The 13,236-nt window shown below is 36.0% G+C and overlaps 1 protein-coding gene across 3 annotated transcripts in view; it reads right to left on the reverse strand.

Moving 5' to 3' along the window:
• The window catches only part of TRAT1 (T cell receptor associated transmembrane adaptor 1), a 31,620-nt gene extending 18,620 nt beyond the window's left edge, over positions 1-13,000 (reverse strand). For all 3 annotated transcript variants that reach the window (XR_012431831.1, XR_012431832.1, XM_005548216.5), the window contains exons 1-2: positions 12,835-13,000; positions 4,994-5,104 (exon numbers count right to left, since the gene is read on the reverse strand). Coding sequence is in view for 1 of the 3 variants with exons in the window: in XM_005548216.5 (XP_005548273.2) it covers positions 4,994-5,104; positions 12,835-12,841 (118 nt within the window). In the remaining 2 variants the exon portion in view is untranslated. The remainder of the gene's footprint in view (positions 1-4,993; positions 5,105-12,834) is intronic.
• Positions 13,001-13,236: the final 236 nt, after the last annotated feature.

Genomic DNA, 13,236 nt, shown 5'->3' on the forward strand with positions numbered 1-13,236 from the left:
ATAATGTGATGTTTAGATAGAAGGAAAGGGACTAAACCAATTTGGGGGGAAAATAAAGAAAACAAGTAATGGACAAAGGGAACACCTGAAATGGGATTTAAGAAGTTCAAGGGCACCCCATTCCCTGCTACTCTTAGGATGTAAATGTATAATCTGCAGCTGAGCCATCAGTACTTGGGGAATTTTGTTCTGCAGTCCTTCCTAGAAGAAGGTTATAATCTCTTTAAATGAGCAGTAGTAAAAAGTTCAGAGGTTACAGCTAAGAATAAAAGCCAGCAAGCTCAGGCTCCTGAAAAGTTCACTCTGTCATGAAGGCTCAAAAGTTTATTTAAAAATAAGTGGCATGACTTAATTTAAAAGCTGCCTGGTGATTTCAATGACATTTAGCAAAATAAAAAAAGTGTATGCTTTGCTATAAAGCAATGAAGTGTGCAAGACGTGCGTGGGAAGAACTAGGTGAGCTCTCATAATCCTCTCCGGTGATTCAGATGCAAACGCTTGTGGTCAGGTTTGTAGTTGAGAGGGTGCGATGCAAATATATTTGCTTTTATGTTTTTCCTCTTAGAGTGTTAACCCTCCTATGTACAAGAATAGACAACAGCACATAGTTTAAACTCCATAATAAAATTTCTCTGATGCGTGTTCAATGCGAAGATGCCATAATTTCCTACTGATAGGACTTTGATGTATGACCAAACCATACGCTTGCTTAACCTTCTTTCCAAACCAGAGAGGAAGAGTTGAACAAAGAATAGTTTTTGGATTTAAAGAAGCAAAAAGTTAATGCACTCCTATCAGAAAAAGAAACAAATATAATCCTCCTGAAGAACAGATTTGAACAAAGAATCACATAAAAATGAAGGATTTATTTCAGGGAGAATGAGAGAACTCCATTTCAAAGCTTCTACCCAGCTGCTACAGAAAACAGCAAGGGGAGGCTTATCTGGTCTATCTGATTGAATGTGCAGATATTGTATTGTTGCTGAAATGGAGATTTTCTTTTGAACGCTATTTATTACACCCGCAAAACTTATTCACTGACTAACCAAGGTGGAGTCAGATCTTGCAAGTTTCTTAGCCACAAAGAGTAACACAAAGGTACAAACATAAAAAGTTACATGAGGCCAGATACAGGGGCATTGTGTTCACAGCCCAAGTGGCAGAAAAGCTGCCTGATACAATAGAATCTCTTTTATTATAGTTTGTTTGTCCAAGAGAAATAAGGCAGGAAGGCGTCTTCAGGAAGACTGGGAAGGAACTGAACTGTTTGCAGAGCAGTTCTGAAATATATCTGAAATCTCTGGGTTAGAAACAAAGATAGTTCTGTTTGTTCATATGGGATGAAAAGAATGGCAGAGCTATTACTAATACTTGGGAAAAGATGTTAGGAGAAATTGGGGCAGAGAGAAAGGGTGGAGGAGAGATAAGAACAAAGGACATTCTTAGCATTGATGAATACATCAATTGCACACCAATAAAATGCAAGTTCCAGTGTATGCTCCACCTAAGGAGGGCAAATTCTGCTCAAATAAAAAGTTTTGTGATAAGCGAATGTTTAGAACCAATTCCATAAAACCCTACAGAAAACTCTCTGAAATGGCCTGAATGTGACTTACATGACCACAACAGTTAGTGCTAAAGCTCAGGGTATTGTACAGATTTGTTAAATAATATAGAGATGAGGAAAGTGAAGTTGGAGCTGGAGAGGACTTAGAGGGGCATACGGATGGTGGGAGCAGCAAAGTAGCCAGAGAAACCAATGTTCACCAAAATAACAGATGTGAAAATTAAATGGGATGAGATGTAGCCATAGTAGATCCTTAATACTTATTTGTGGAAAGAGGGAAGGAAGCAACAGGGCCACCAGGTATGGTGATGGGCTGTACCAGATCTAGGATTGACCTACTAAGTCCCCAGTGCTATGCAAAGATTGTGTGTGTGTGTGTGTGTGTGTGTGTGTGTGTGTAATTCTTATAAGAACCCTAGGGTCTAGATGGTATTTTCCCTATCTTGTAGATAAGGAAACTGAAACTCAGAGAAATTATGTTACTTGTACAAGATCTCCCAGCTAAATACTGAAGGCGGAGTTATAATTTACATCAGTTCTACTTCAAAGGTATACTATTAAAAACAATTGAGAGACGCAAAATTTATTTTAAAAATACATCAATAAATGCAATTTATTGTTTGCTGTTTTCTTAAAAATGTTCTTTCCCATTACACTACTTTTAGGTAATACAGCCATTTATAGCATGCCTGGGGCAGTAAGAGTTTGCACAATTGAAAAGAAAAAAATCTGTCCTGAAATAGCAAGATGAAACAGTGTTGCCTTTCTTTTTTTTTTTTTTTTTTTTTTTGACAGAGTCCCGCTCTGTCGCCCAGGCTGGAGTGCAGTGGCTCTATTTCAGCTCACTGCAACCTCTGCCTCCTGGGTTCAAGCAATTCTCCTGCCTCAGCCTCCTGAGCAGCTGGGATTACAGGCGTGCACCACTATGCCTAGCTAATTTTTGTAATTTTCGTAGAGATGGAGTGTCTCCATGTTGGCCAGGATGGTCTCGAACTCCTGACCTTAGGCGATCCACCCACCTCCACCTCCCAAAGTGCTAGGATTACAGGCACTGTTTTTTTTAACTACCAAAGGTGCTGCTTTTTAAAGTAAGGCTACCATCTTTCTGCAGTGGTCAACTTACCATAATAAGCAACTACAGAAAGGAGTTTGCATGGAGGCAAAAAGGTGTGGATGTGGGTAAATAAATCCCAATGCACAAACTATCAAAAATGAGAATTGTAAAACCTATTTACAATGAGTTGTAAAAGACTAATACAGCTGAATACTTCTGGGGCGGCAGTACTAGATTAGTGAAATTATACCAGTCTTGATCTTGATGATGTTGATAAAAAGTGGTTTTTAACATCCATAATTCAATGCAATCATATGACTGAAAACACTGACTATTTAGGTTGAAAGTAAATAGGTCACATTTGCTAGATAACTTTTAAGTTAGACAAGTGAGCTCAAGGTAAACATATCAGTGTCTACCTGTTACCTGGCCCCTCAGCAATCTTAAAAGGATTATCAGTGGAATCAATGAAGGAGTGAGGTACTAATTCAGGTTACTGTTCTTGTCTTGGTTGTCACCTTAAATTATTTACTCTCTGTAGATCTCAATTCACTTTTTTTTTTTGTAATTCAGACTATAATATTATCTGGATTTATAAGATATCTTAATGAAGAAGTTAAAATAGCCATTTTGATATATAAAGCAAAGTACTACTCTGAGCTCATTTTTATCTATAAAAGAGGGATACTGTAAGATGTTTGATGATGGGTCATTTACACATCTGACTTATAAAGTTTATGTTTATTTGAAAATATATTTGATTTTTAAAAGACTTACTGAAAGCATTGCTAATGAAAAAGGATTGCTTGTCATAAATTTCACCTTAGCCGTAGAATTGATATAACAGAGATCCAAAAAGAGTGTTGGGTTTCTGGCTGAGGACAACTGGTCAACAATGTCAAAATAGGATGTGCTGGTAGAAACCTTTTGGGACAGAGAATTAGAAAAACTGGACACTTATCATTGATTTTGATATTGAATAGATGTGTGGCTTCAGCTAGACCGCTCCATTTTCGAGTACCTCTTATCTTATTTTCAAACCTGCATGATGATAATCCCTTCTTCATATTTTTATATTAGTATTATCAATGCTTAAGATATTTCTAAATGAAGTAAGGACATTTGCTGCAATCTGACCATTGTTCTAAATTAGCTCCATGCAATTTTCCTTGGACACATGTGTCTAAGTTAATTTTGTTAACTTAGTTTTATTTCATTTCCTCTGTTAAAAGGAAATGCATTTATCCTTTCTTTTCTTTTATTACCACTTAAATGTCCTGCCCCGAGGGTTTCTTGGTATTTACACATCTTCCAGGCTGGGCGTCGTTGCTTACACCTGTAATCTCAGTGTTTTGGGAGGCCAAGGCAGAAGGATGGCTTGAGAACAAGAGTAGGAGATCAGCCTGGGCAACACAGTAAGACTCCTATCTCTACAAAAAAAATTCTGAAAATTAGCTGGATGTGTTTGTGTATGCCTGTAATTCTAGCTACTTGAGAGGCTGAGGCAAGAGGATTGTTTGAGCGCAGAAGTTTGAGGCTGCAGTGAGTTAATCAAGCCACTGCATTCCAGCCTGGGTGACAGAGCAAAATCCTGTCTCAAAAAAAAAAAAAAAAGATACCTTCCAGCAATAGTTGAACTTTCATTCTCCCATCCATCCGTATGTATTCAACATGTAATGGATTCAGCATGGATCCATGCATATTCAACGTGAATTGGATGCCTACAGCATACAAAGGCTGTGCCATCTGCTGGACTTTAGACCATTTCAGTTGTGGCATATGCAGATTGAAAGCCACGTGGTTAAAACTTATACCCAGCATGTTGAAAAAGCAAAGCTGACAGTGGCAGATACTCTTGACCTCTCCTAGACGCTGGGAGTGTTTGACAGCAAGCCCATGGTTCAGTCTATTCCTTTTCCAGTCGTCTTCTGAGTCCGCTCCTGTGTGTTGCACTTGAGAATGCCTGACTGATCCTGAGAAGATTAAGTTGGCTTGAACGGAATCTTAAAGAGCTAGACATCCCTTTGTTTATTTTGTATCAGAGAGCACCTTGATGGCTGCCCCAGCATAGACTACAATTTCATAGGTTTTTCAATTGGAGGAGGAAAAACATATTTACCAGGATAATCCCTCCCCACTCTACACCCTAAAGCAGAGTTCCTAAATTGGATAATTTTTTCACATTTCTCATATGATTGCATTCTTAAGTAAGAGAACCCTTTGGGTGAGAAAAATTAGCAAATAGATTTTCTATAGATAAAAATATCCTGTTGAATGACATTTCATAAAATTGTCTGCTTCCGTAGGTTTTCCAGTGACTCCATAGTCTCCATTCAAGCAGGTACTACGTGAAATCTGTCAAAATGTCTTACCTTGTCGTTGCTTTTCCACATAGTGGGAAATATTGAAGATCAGTGATATAACCAAAGCCAAGCCCAGCAATGCCAGAAGTCCCCAGAGGAAAAAGGGGCACCCAGAGTTTCCTGGAAATTAAAATACACATACACATAATACAATAGCTGCTTACCCATTTGTTTTGGTCTGGCTATTGCCATGATTAAAGCTGTTGTATTTATTCATAATGAAGGACACATTCTCTACCAGGAAAGTAATTAATATGCATAACTTTTTTCAGTTTTCGAAGTGGGTGTTGGTGTTAAGTCGCTGAATTCAGCATGGGCAAAAGGATTCAAGTTTCTCACATTTTGAATGTTTATGAAATAAACGACTTTTTTGTGTAGCTACTAAAAGGTGACAAGTGGTGACTGATAAAAAAAACTTTTGTTCAAAAAGCAACAACATTCAAATTACCAAGAATTCTAATTTGCTATACTTTTCACCTTTCTTTAATCCTCAGACTATAACCATACATGCTTTTCTTATTTACAGAAAATCGCCTGTTCTCTTCCATTAATCTCAGTAGTATAGAATACGATGTGTTGGGATAAAACAATAATTCTGGAACCCAGTTTTGTTAAGATGGGCCACAGGGAGCTTTTCTCATACTATGTAGAGCCCCATGAATGGAAAGTGGAAAGTTAATTACACTTCTCTTTCCCTACACAGGGCCTACACAGGGTCAGAATAATCAGTATTACCGTCTTCCACCCCCACATCTTGTCCCAGTAAAAGGTCTTCAGGGGTAATGACACACATGGAGAGGTCATCTCCTATAACAATGCCTCCTGGAATACCTCCTGAAGGACCTACCTGAGGCTGTTTTACAGTTAACTTTTTTTGTAAGTAGAAGTATACTCTAAGGTAATGATAAAAGCAAAGTATAGTAAATACATAAACCAGTAATATAGTCATTTATTATCATTACCAATTATTCTGTACATAATTGTATGTGCTATACTTTTCTACAACTGACAGCACAGTAGGTTTGTTTACACCAGCATCACCATAAACATATGAGTAATGCATTGCACTATGACAGCCCAACAGTCATGATGTCACTAAATGATAAACATTTTTCAGCCCCATTATAACCTTATGGGACCACCATAAAATATGTGGTCAATCATCGACCAAAACACTGTTTTGTGTATGTGTGTGTGTGTATATGTGTGTGTGTGTGTGTGTGTTTGAGATGGAGTCTTGCTCTTCACCCAGGCTGAAGTGCAGTGGCATGATCTCGGCTCACTACAACCTCCATCTCCCAGGTTCAGGCAATTCTCCTGTCTCAGCCTCCCAAGTAGCTGGGATTACAGGCATGCACCACCACGCCCGGCTAATTTTTGCGTTTTTAGTAGAGACAGGGTTTCACCATGCTGGCCAGGCTGGTCTTGAACTCCTGACCTCAAGTGATCCACCCACCTCGGCCTCCCAAAGTGCTGAGATTACAGGTGTGAGACATCGGGCCCAGTTGGACCAAAACATTATTACACAGCATATGACTGTACATTGTACAATGACAATTATATAATATAGTATAGAACAACTTCCCTACAAACACATTTTATAGTTAATTTATTAGAGGTGACCAGGGAGTCCCACTGGTTAAAATTAAGCATTTAATGGATGCAGTAATAATTTACCTTTGGCCAAATTGGACTTGTAACCCTGCTTTAGACATAGTTCAAGCTATAATTATTGCATCCAATTTCTATAGTATATACTTTGGGACCTTGTTCATTCACTCATCAAATGCTGAAAGGATGAGAAACTGATTTCGGAAAGATTATTTTGACCTTGCCTGTGTGAAACTACCTGGATTTACCCATATGGAAGTAAAATAGACTTTGATGATTTTCTATTCTGGGACATGTCCCAGTTATGTTTTCAAAATTTCTTAAGGGAATGTCAAGACTGCTTCCATCTCACCAACCATTAAAGCATACAATCTGCCTAAAATGGCAATAGAGAGTTGAACTTCATGTTGTAGTCAGAAAATAAAATTTAAAATTCTCTGTTGCTCTTTCTTATTTGCTTCCATTTTCCACATTTGGGCCTTTGTTCTCAGGACAAAATAAAACATGTTTTAAGAAAAAGAACCAGCCGTATGAAACTCTCCATTGAATACATTAATTTCAGGGATACTATGAACTGGAAGATATTATTAAATGCATCCCATAGTGTCTCAAATATAAAGGCCTGGGGATTTCCTTAAGAACTGGCACATTTTTGCTATTATATCCCATGTGAATATTGTACTTGGTCATCTGTCTGTCTTTGATACACAATCTACTTTAAGCAAATCTCCAGAACTTTATGATACTCATTTTTGTGAACTAATCATATCCCTTTTTCCTTATTTTCTCTTCACTTTGACTTATTTGGTTATCTTTTGTACTGTTACACTTATTTCTAATACCCCTTTTTCTGGGGGAGGAGTAAATAAATAAATGGAAAATAATAATAAATCTCTAGCACTTATCACCCTTGGGAACACTAATAAAAATCAATCTCCTTTCTACTTAGCATTTTTTTCTTTCCATTTCCCATAACACATAGCATTTAGTATATACTCAATACATAGTTATGGTTTGAATAAATAAAACATAGTACAATATAACCAATCATACTTCAAGGAAATAAACAGAAAGCCCTAATCTTATTTTTTAAATTACACTGAATCTAGCTACAAATCATCCAATCATTTGGACAAAATTATACTCCAAATAGAAGTTTTGCTTTCTCCTTTCCAATTAAAGAGAATTGAAATAGTTGGATTAGTCCATTAATTGCTATAAGAAGATAATTTGACTCTCAGCTACAAAGAAACAACCTAATCAATATCACAAGCCTATATGCTACACTGAAAGCTTTTGGGAAAGTCCTAATAATTTTCAGGAAATATGTCAGAAACACTGAGGCAAAAACTTGGGTCACACTGTACATTTCTTTAGGGTTGTGTTTTGTCATTTACTGTTAGAGTAAATTTGCCCCACATAACCACCTGGAGGGCTTTTAAAACACAATCTAAATTCTAATATTGGGGAGTAGTTTAAGTATGTGTGATGTAGTTTCACATGGTCTCTGGTTTCCTCTGCTTTTGGGGTCCATAATTCCTAATACTTCTGTTTTCCAAGTTTTAAAAAATAGAATTATATACATTTTAAACAGGAAGATTTTTATTTAGAGGCTTTATATTTTATGACATTCTTAATATCTTTCATGATTTTTTGATTGCCAACAATAAATACCCCCATTTTGAAAACCAATGCACACACATGAGAAGAGTAGACATTAAGTAGATAATGGTGGAAATTTTCAACTTGAATTCAGGTCTGCATAAATGTACACACACACACAGACACACACACAGACACTTTATACCTCCCCTTACCTAGTAATGCTAAATACGCAGTATAAACATCTCCATACTCTTGTGGGTATCTACTTAGTACAGACAGTGCCTCTTAGAATATTGGACGCACAAAGTGCTTAAAACTTTTTGCCCAACAAGTGTAACCTTTAGTATCAATATCCATTAATTGTAACTACTTTCATTTGTATAGCTTTGATCAATTTTTAAAAAACTCCCACACAATTTGAATTCAGCTGTTTACACTGTTCAAAAGCCAAAGGCTTTGAGAAATTATCAGAGCGGCAATGGCAGCTAGGAAAATCATGATTTAAGTTTCTCTCCAGCTTCCAGCTACCAGGGGCTAATAGTGGTGGGTTTAATTATAAAACCTCTGACTCCCTTAAAGCCAACAGTAATTGGCAGGCACTGTCTTTGAAATTCACAATTGTATGTGTTCTGGAAGGAAACCCAGCTAAGCAAATATAATGTCTTTCTGCTGGCAGATTTGATTTACACAGAAGCCTTTACTTAAAATATTAACAATAGGAAAAGCAATAAATAGAATGCCTTAATTGTTTTTACTTCAGGCTGTCTTTAACTGAGACAAGTGTATGAGTTTATAGTATATTACAGCATATAGCTTCTCTTAATGGCTTCCCTTGGCTTGTAAACTCTGTCAGAGCAATGAACATCTCTTTGCATTCCATTAATGTGTAGATTTATTTTAGGCACCCAGATCTCAATAGCAGTATTATGATCCCCATGGCTCTACTCATAAAATGAGGTTTTCTTACCATGGTGGTGGTTGGTACTAAATAAGGCACATTCTTGATGATTTTTTGAATGTGACATATCATCACTACACCCACAATCCCAACCACTGCCCATCATCCCACGATAAAAGACATTTGAATCATGGATATCAGCACAGGAGGGGGCTCTCAAATCAGTTCCAGGCTTTCAAGTAAAATACCATGCTGTCTTTAATGCAAATCTGAAATCCACTGACTTTAAGTGTCTATTATGAACAGGGGGTTATTTGAGAAGTAAATGGTATGTATTGGGGAATGAGCTGTGATGGGGAAAGAGAAAATAGCAATATTAGCTTTGGATTACCTATTTTCAAACTGGAAAAGGGAATGAGAGTAGTCACTAGTTGTGTGGCTGGTTGTGTGCAAATCACTGAACCTCACTAAGACAATTGTAACCCTGGAGTTCGTATCTTCATCTGTGTTACATTAAGGCTACCTCTTCCTAGCACATCATGATTCCCCTCAATCAACACTTTATTTAATTGAAGAAAGTATAAATGTGAAAGTAAGGTGGAGGGCAGAAGAGAGAAATTATGATACCTCCAATGCTAGACTCTTCATTGCTTCTACAATTAAACTTTACCCGAGATTGGTAAACCTCAGAAATTCGACTGAGATTAAAGTGCTGCTGTAGATGAACCTGTCCTTCTCTGTATTTAGTGACTCCATATATGTGTACTTGTTGTTTATTTGAGGAGAACCTTAGTAAGATCCTCTGAAGATGGCATGGTTGTGTGGAAACTTTCATCCAATAAAATACTTTATTATGTTTCTTTTAATATTTCAAGAAGGCCTATTAATTTTGTCATCTCTTCCCTTTAATTCTGAAATGCTGAGAAGATTATGTGTAATCAAAAATGTCTGGAAAAGTGCCCAATAATGATTTCTCTTATTCACTAGCAATTTGTGGACATTTATTACTTGGAACTGTGATCTTTAATTGACAGTCTTTCCTGGATTGACTTTTCTTAAAAACACTGCCCAACTCATAATATTACCTAAATTAAATGGAGAAACATTGTCTTTGACCCATCTGAGTTTAAAAGATAATTTACAAGTTAGTCCCACCCAGTCTCTAAAAGAAGGGATTTCATTGTTCTCAAAAGGTGATGAGGCTCAAGAGAAGATAAAACTGAGTAAAGAAAATTGAGACTCCTTTTTTTAAAAAAATGAAGATGAGTAAACTAAATTGTGAATCATTATTTAAATTAATGATAGACCAAAGGACTTGTTTTCACCATTTGATTCCATTAATATTGATTTTATGTAAATGCAGAAACACAGCAGGAATTATGATACTAGAACATTGTGGATAATGCAGTGACTACAGGCATATAGATAGGAAAAAAGAAAATACTCGGGTTTTTGTTTTCATACATAGTTTTACTTAACTAGAAATAATTATTCTTTTGCGTGTGTTCAAATTTATTTTATTTTTTATTTTACCTATCTAAATATAAAAAATACTATCATCTGATTCTCTTCTTTCATGTGAAATTTTGTTTTGTTTTGACTTTTAATACCTGTGAAGCTTTTAAATACTTTGTCTTTGCATCTCTTCTGTGAAATTGTAAAAGTTCTCAACTGATGATGGAGGAGCTCCTGTATTAAACCCAAAGGGGAAGTCTGAACTACAAAATGCTGTGGAGGAAATGTTACCATATCTCTTCTAAATTTAGAATTAATTAGTCCCGAAAATAGTTGAATGTCATATTCACTGTCTTTGGCCTTCCCATGCTTTCTGAGTTCCCCATCATCATCAGCTCATGGCAATTATACTTAGTAATGCTATGTTCATTTCTTGCAGGGCACTAGAAAAATGGGGACACTTGTTTTTGTTCTTTGCTAAAGTATGAACTGGTAAAGAAAAGGAAAGGTATGAAAATTGTACGTCAGCTTATGGTCCCTGTGTGATTTATGTAATCAATTGATTGTAAGATCCATCAAACAGAACAATGGAAGCCAATTCACAGAAATTATAATATATGCAATCTTTACTTCATAGCTGGCCTATACAAATTGGTATTAAAAGTACTATAAGCATAATAATTAAGCAAAAGATGTAATCAAACTATCGCAAATGATAGAGTTATAAACAGTTTAAAAATCCATGCCAAAATGTTCAACCTCATTATAATCAAAGTAATGCATATTAAACAATGAGTTAGCATGTTGTGCTTATGAAATTAGTGAAGATTTTTTAAACAAGATCAGCTTGTGAGGGAGAAGCACTGCTAGAATGAAAGGGAATTGGCATCACTCTTGGAAAAGCGATTTGGCAATAATGAGATTTAAAATGCTCGTAATCTCTTAGTAATTTCAGTTCTAGAAAGTTTTTCTGAGAAAATAACCCTTACTACGGAAAAAGCTATAGAGTTGTTCATCTTTCTGCCATATAAAAATATTTTTAAAAGCTGTGTACAACAGGGCTGGGCGCGGTGGCTCACGCCTGTAATCTCAGCACTTTGGGAAGCCAAGGCAGGCAGATCACGAGGTCAAGAGATCGAGACCATCCTGGCCAACACTGTGAAACCCCATCTGTACTAGAAATACAAAAATTAGCCAAGCGTGGTGGTGCGCGCCTGTAGACCCAGATACTCGGGAGAATTGCTTGAACCTGGGAGGCGGAGGTTGCAGTGAGCCAAGATTGCGCCACTGCACTCCTGCCTGGCGACAAAGAGAGACTGTCTCAAAAAAACAACAACAACAACAAAAAAACTATATACAACATAAATGTTCAGCAATAAACAAATGACTCAACTATAACTGAATAGATGTCATTTTTGTTCATTCATTTAAAATGATTAGGCAGAAGTTATATTAAAAAGGGACGTGGTTATATTAGTGAAAAAAGCTGGATATATTATGTACATTATCATTTCAGTTATGTAAAGCAAACATGTAGAATGTATATAAATAAAAATTGAAAGGAAATACAACATATTTTGTGTTTTTAAGGTGATGGAAAATATGAATGAATTTTTAATATGTATTTCACAGTTCTCTCACATTACATAATATTCATGTTTTCTTTTGCAACAAAAAGATGTTTAATAAATTAAAAGTACATAAAAGAATACAGGAGGAATGAACCATCAACATGGATTCACAACAGCAATCAATATGGATCCAACCCTTTCACAACAGTGAGTCAATATGGATCCAACCCTCATGATTAATCGCACAGCAATTGAATTTTCACTGGCCTTTTCAAAATTGTCATCTCTCTGAATGTTGACAATTGCATTGCTTTCTAGAAAATACTATAGTGCCTAATCTCTGAGGAATTAGAATTACACCTATCCTGTTTAATAGCTAAACTAAACTAAAGAGGAATACACATAGTCAACAAAAGCTTCTTTAAAAATAACAAGTACTTCACATGGCATAATTACCAGTGAACGCTTACTGAACAGCTGTAATTAGATTTACATTCTAAAACACTGTCCACATTTTTCTTTCAAAAGAAAAACGTCAACTTATACTCATTAGCATGTTTCAAAATATATTTTAATTATACTAAAAGTTATCCAACATTTTAAAAATAACTACTTTCTAAATACTAAGGGTCTTCTCATTAGGACTTAGAAATTATTAAGTGAATTTTTAGACACACAAATGGAACAAAAACATTTAAAATGCCACTTACCTGACATGCTTCTTTTTTTAGAGAAATCTTTATCTAGCCATAAGACAAATATATAGATTAAAAATCCTCCTACAAACTTCTTTCCTAGGTATGTTGCTATGTTATGTTAAAAGCAGCATGACAGTAAAACTTATCTTTATCTGTGCCTCAGATTCTTTTCTCTTCTGTTTCTTAAAATCTTTTGTGTGTACTTTGTTTCAGTTACAAACAGGAAATGTGGTGAAGGAGGTGTCTTGAGTTTTGATCTGAAAACAGTCAACTTAAATTGTGTAACGTGGGAAGAAAAATCCCACATGCCTTTGTAATCTGACATTTGAATTTTTATCAATACCTGAGTCTAATTGAAAAATAAATAAATAAAGGCATGAATTAAACTAGAAAGGATCTTCCTATCTCTGGAGA

Source organism: Macaca fascicularis, chromosome 2 (assembly GCF_037993035.2).
Source record: "Macaca fascicularis isolate 582-1 chromosome 2, T2T-MFA8v1.1".
NCBI lineage: Eukaryota > Metazoa > Chordata > Mammalia > Primates > Cercopithecidae > Macaca > Macaca fascicularis.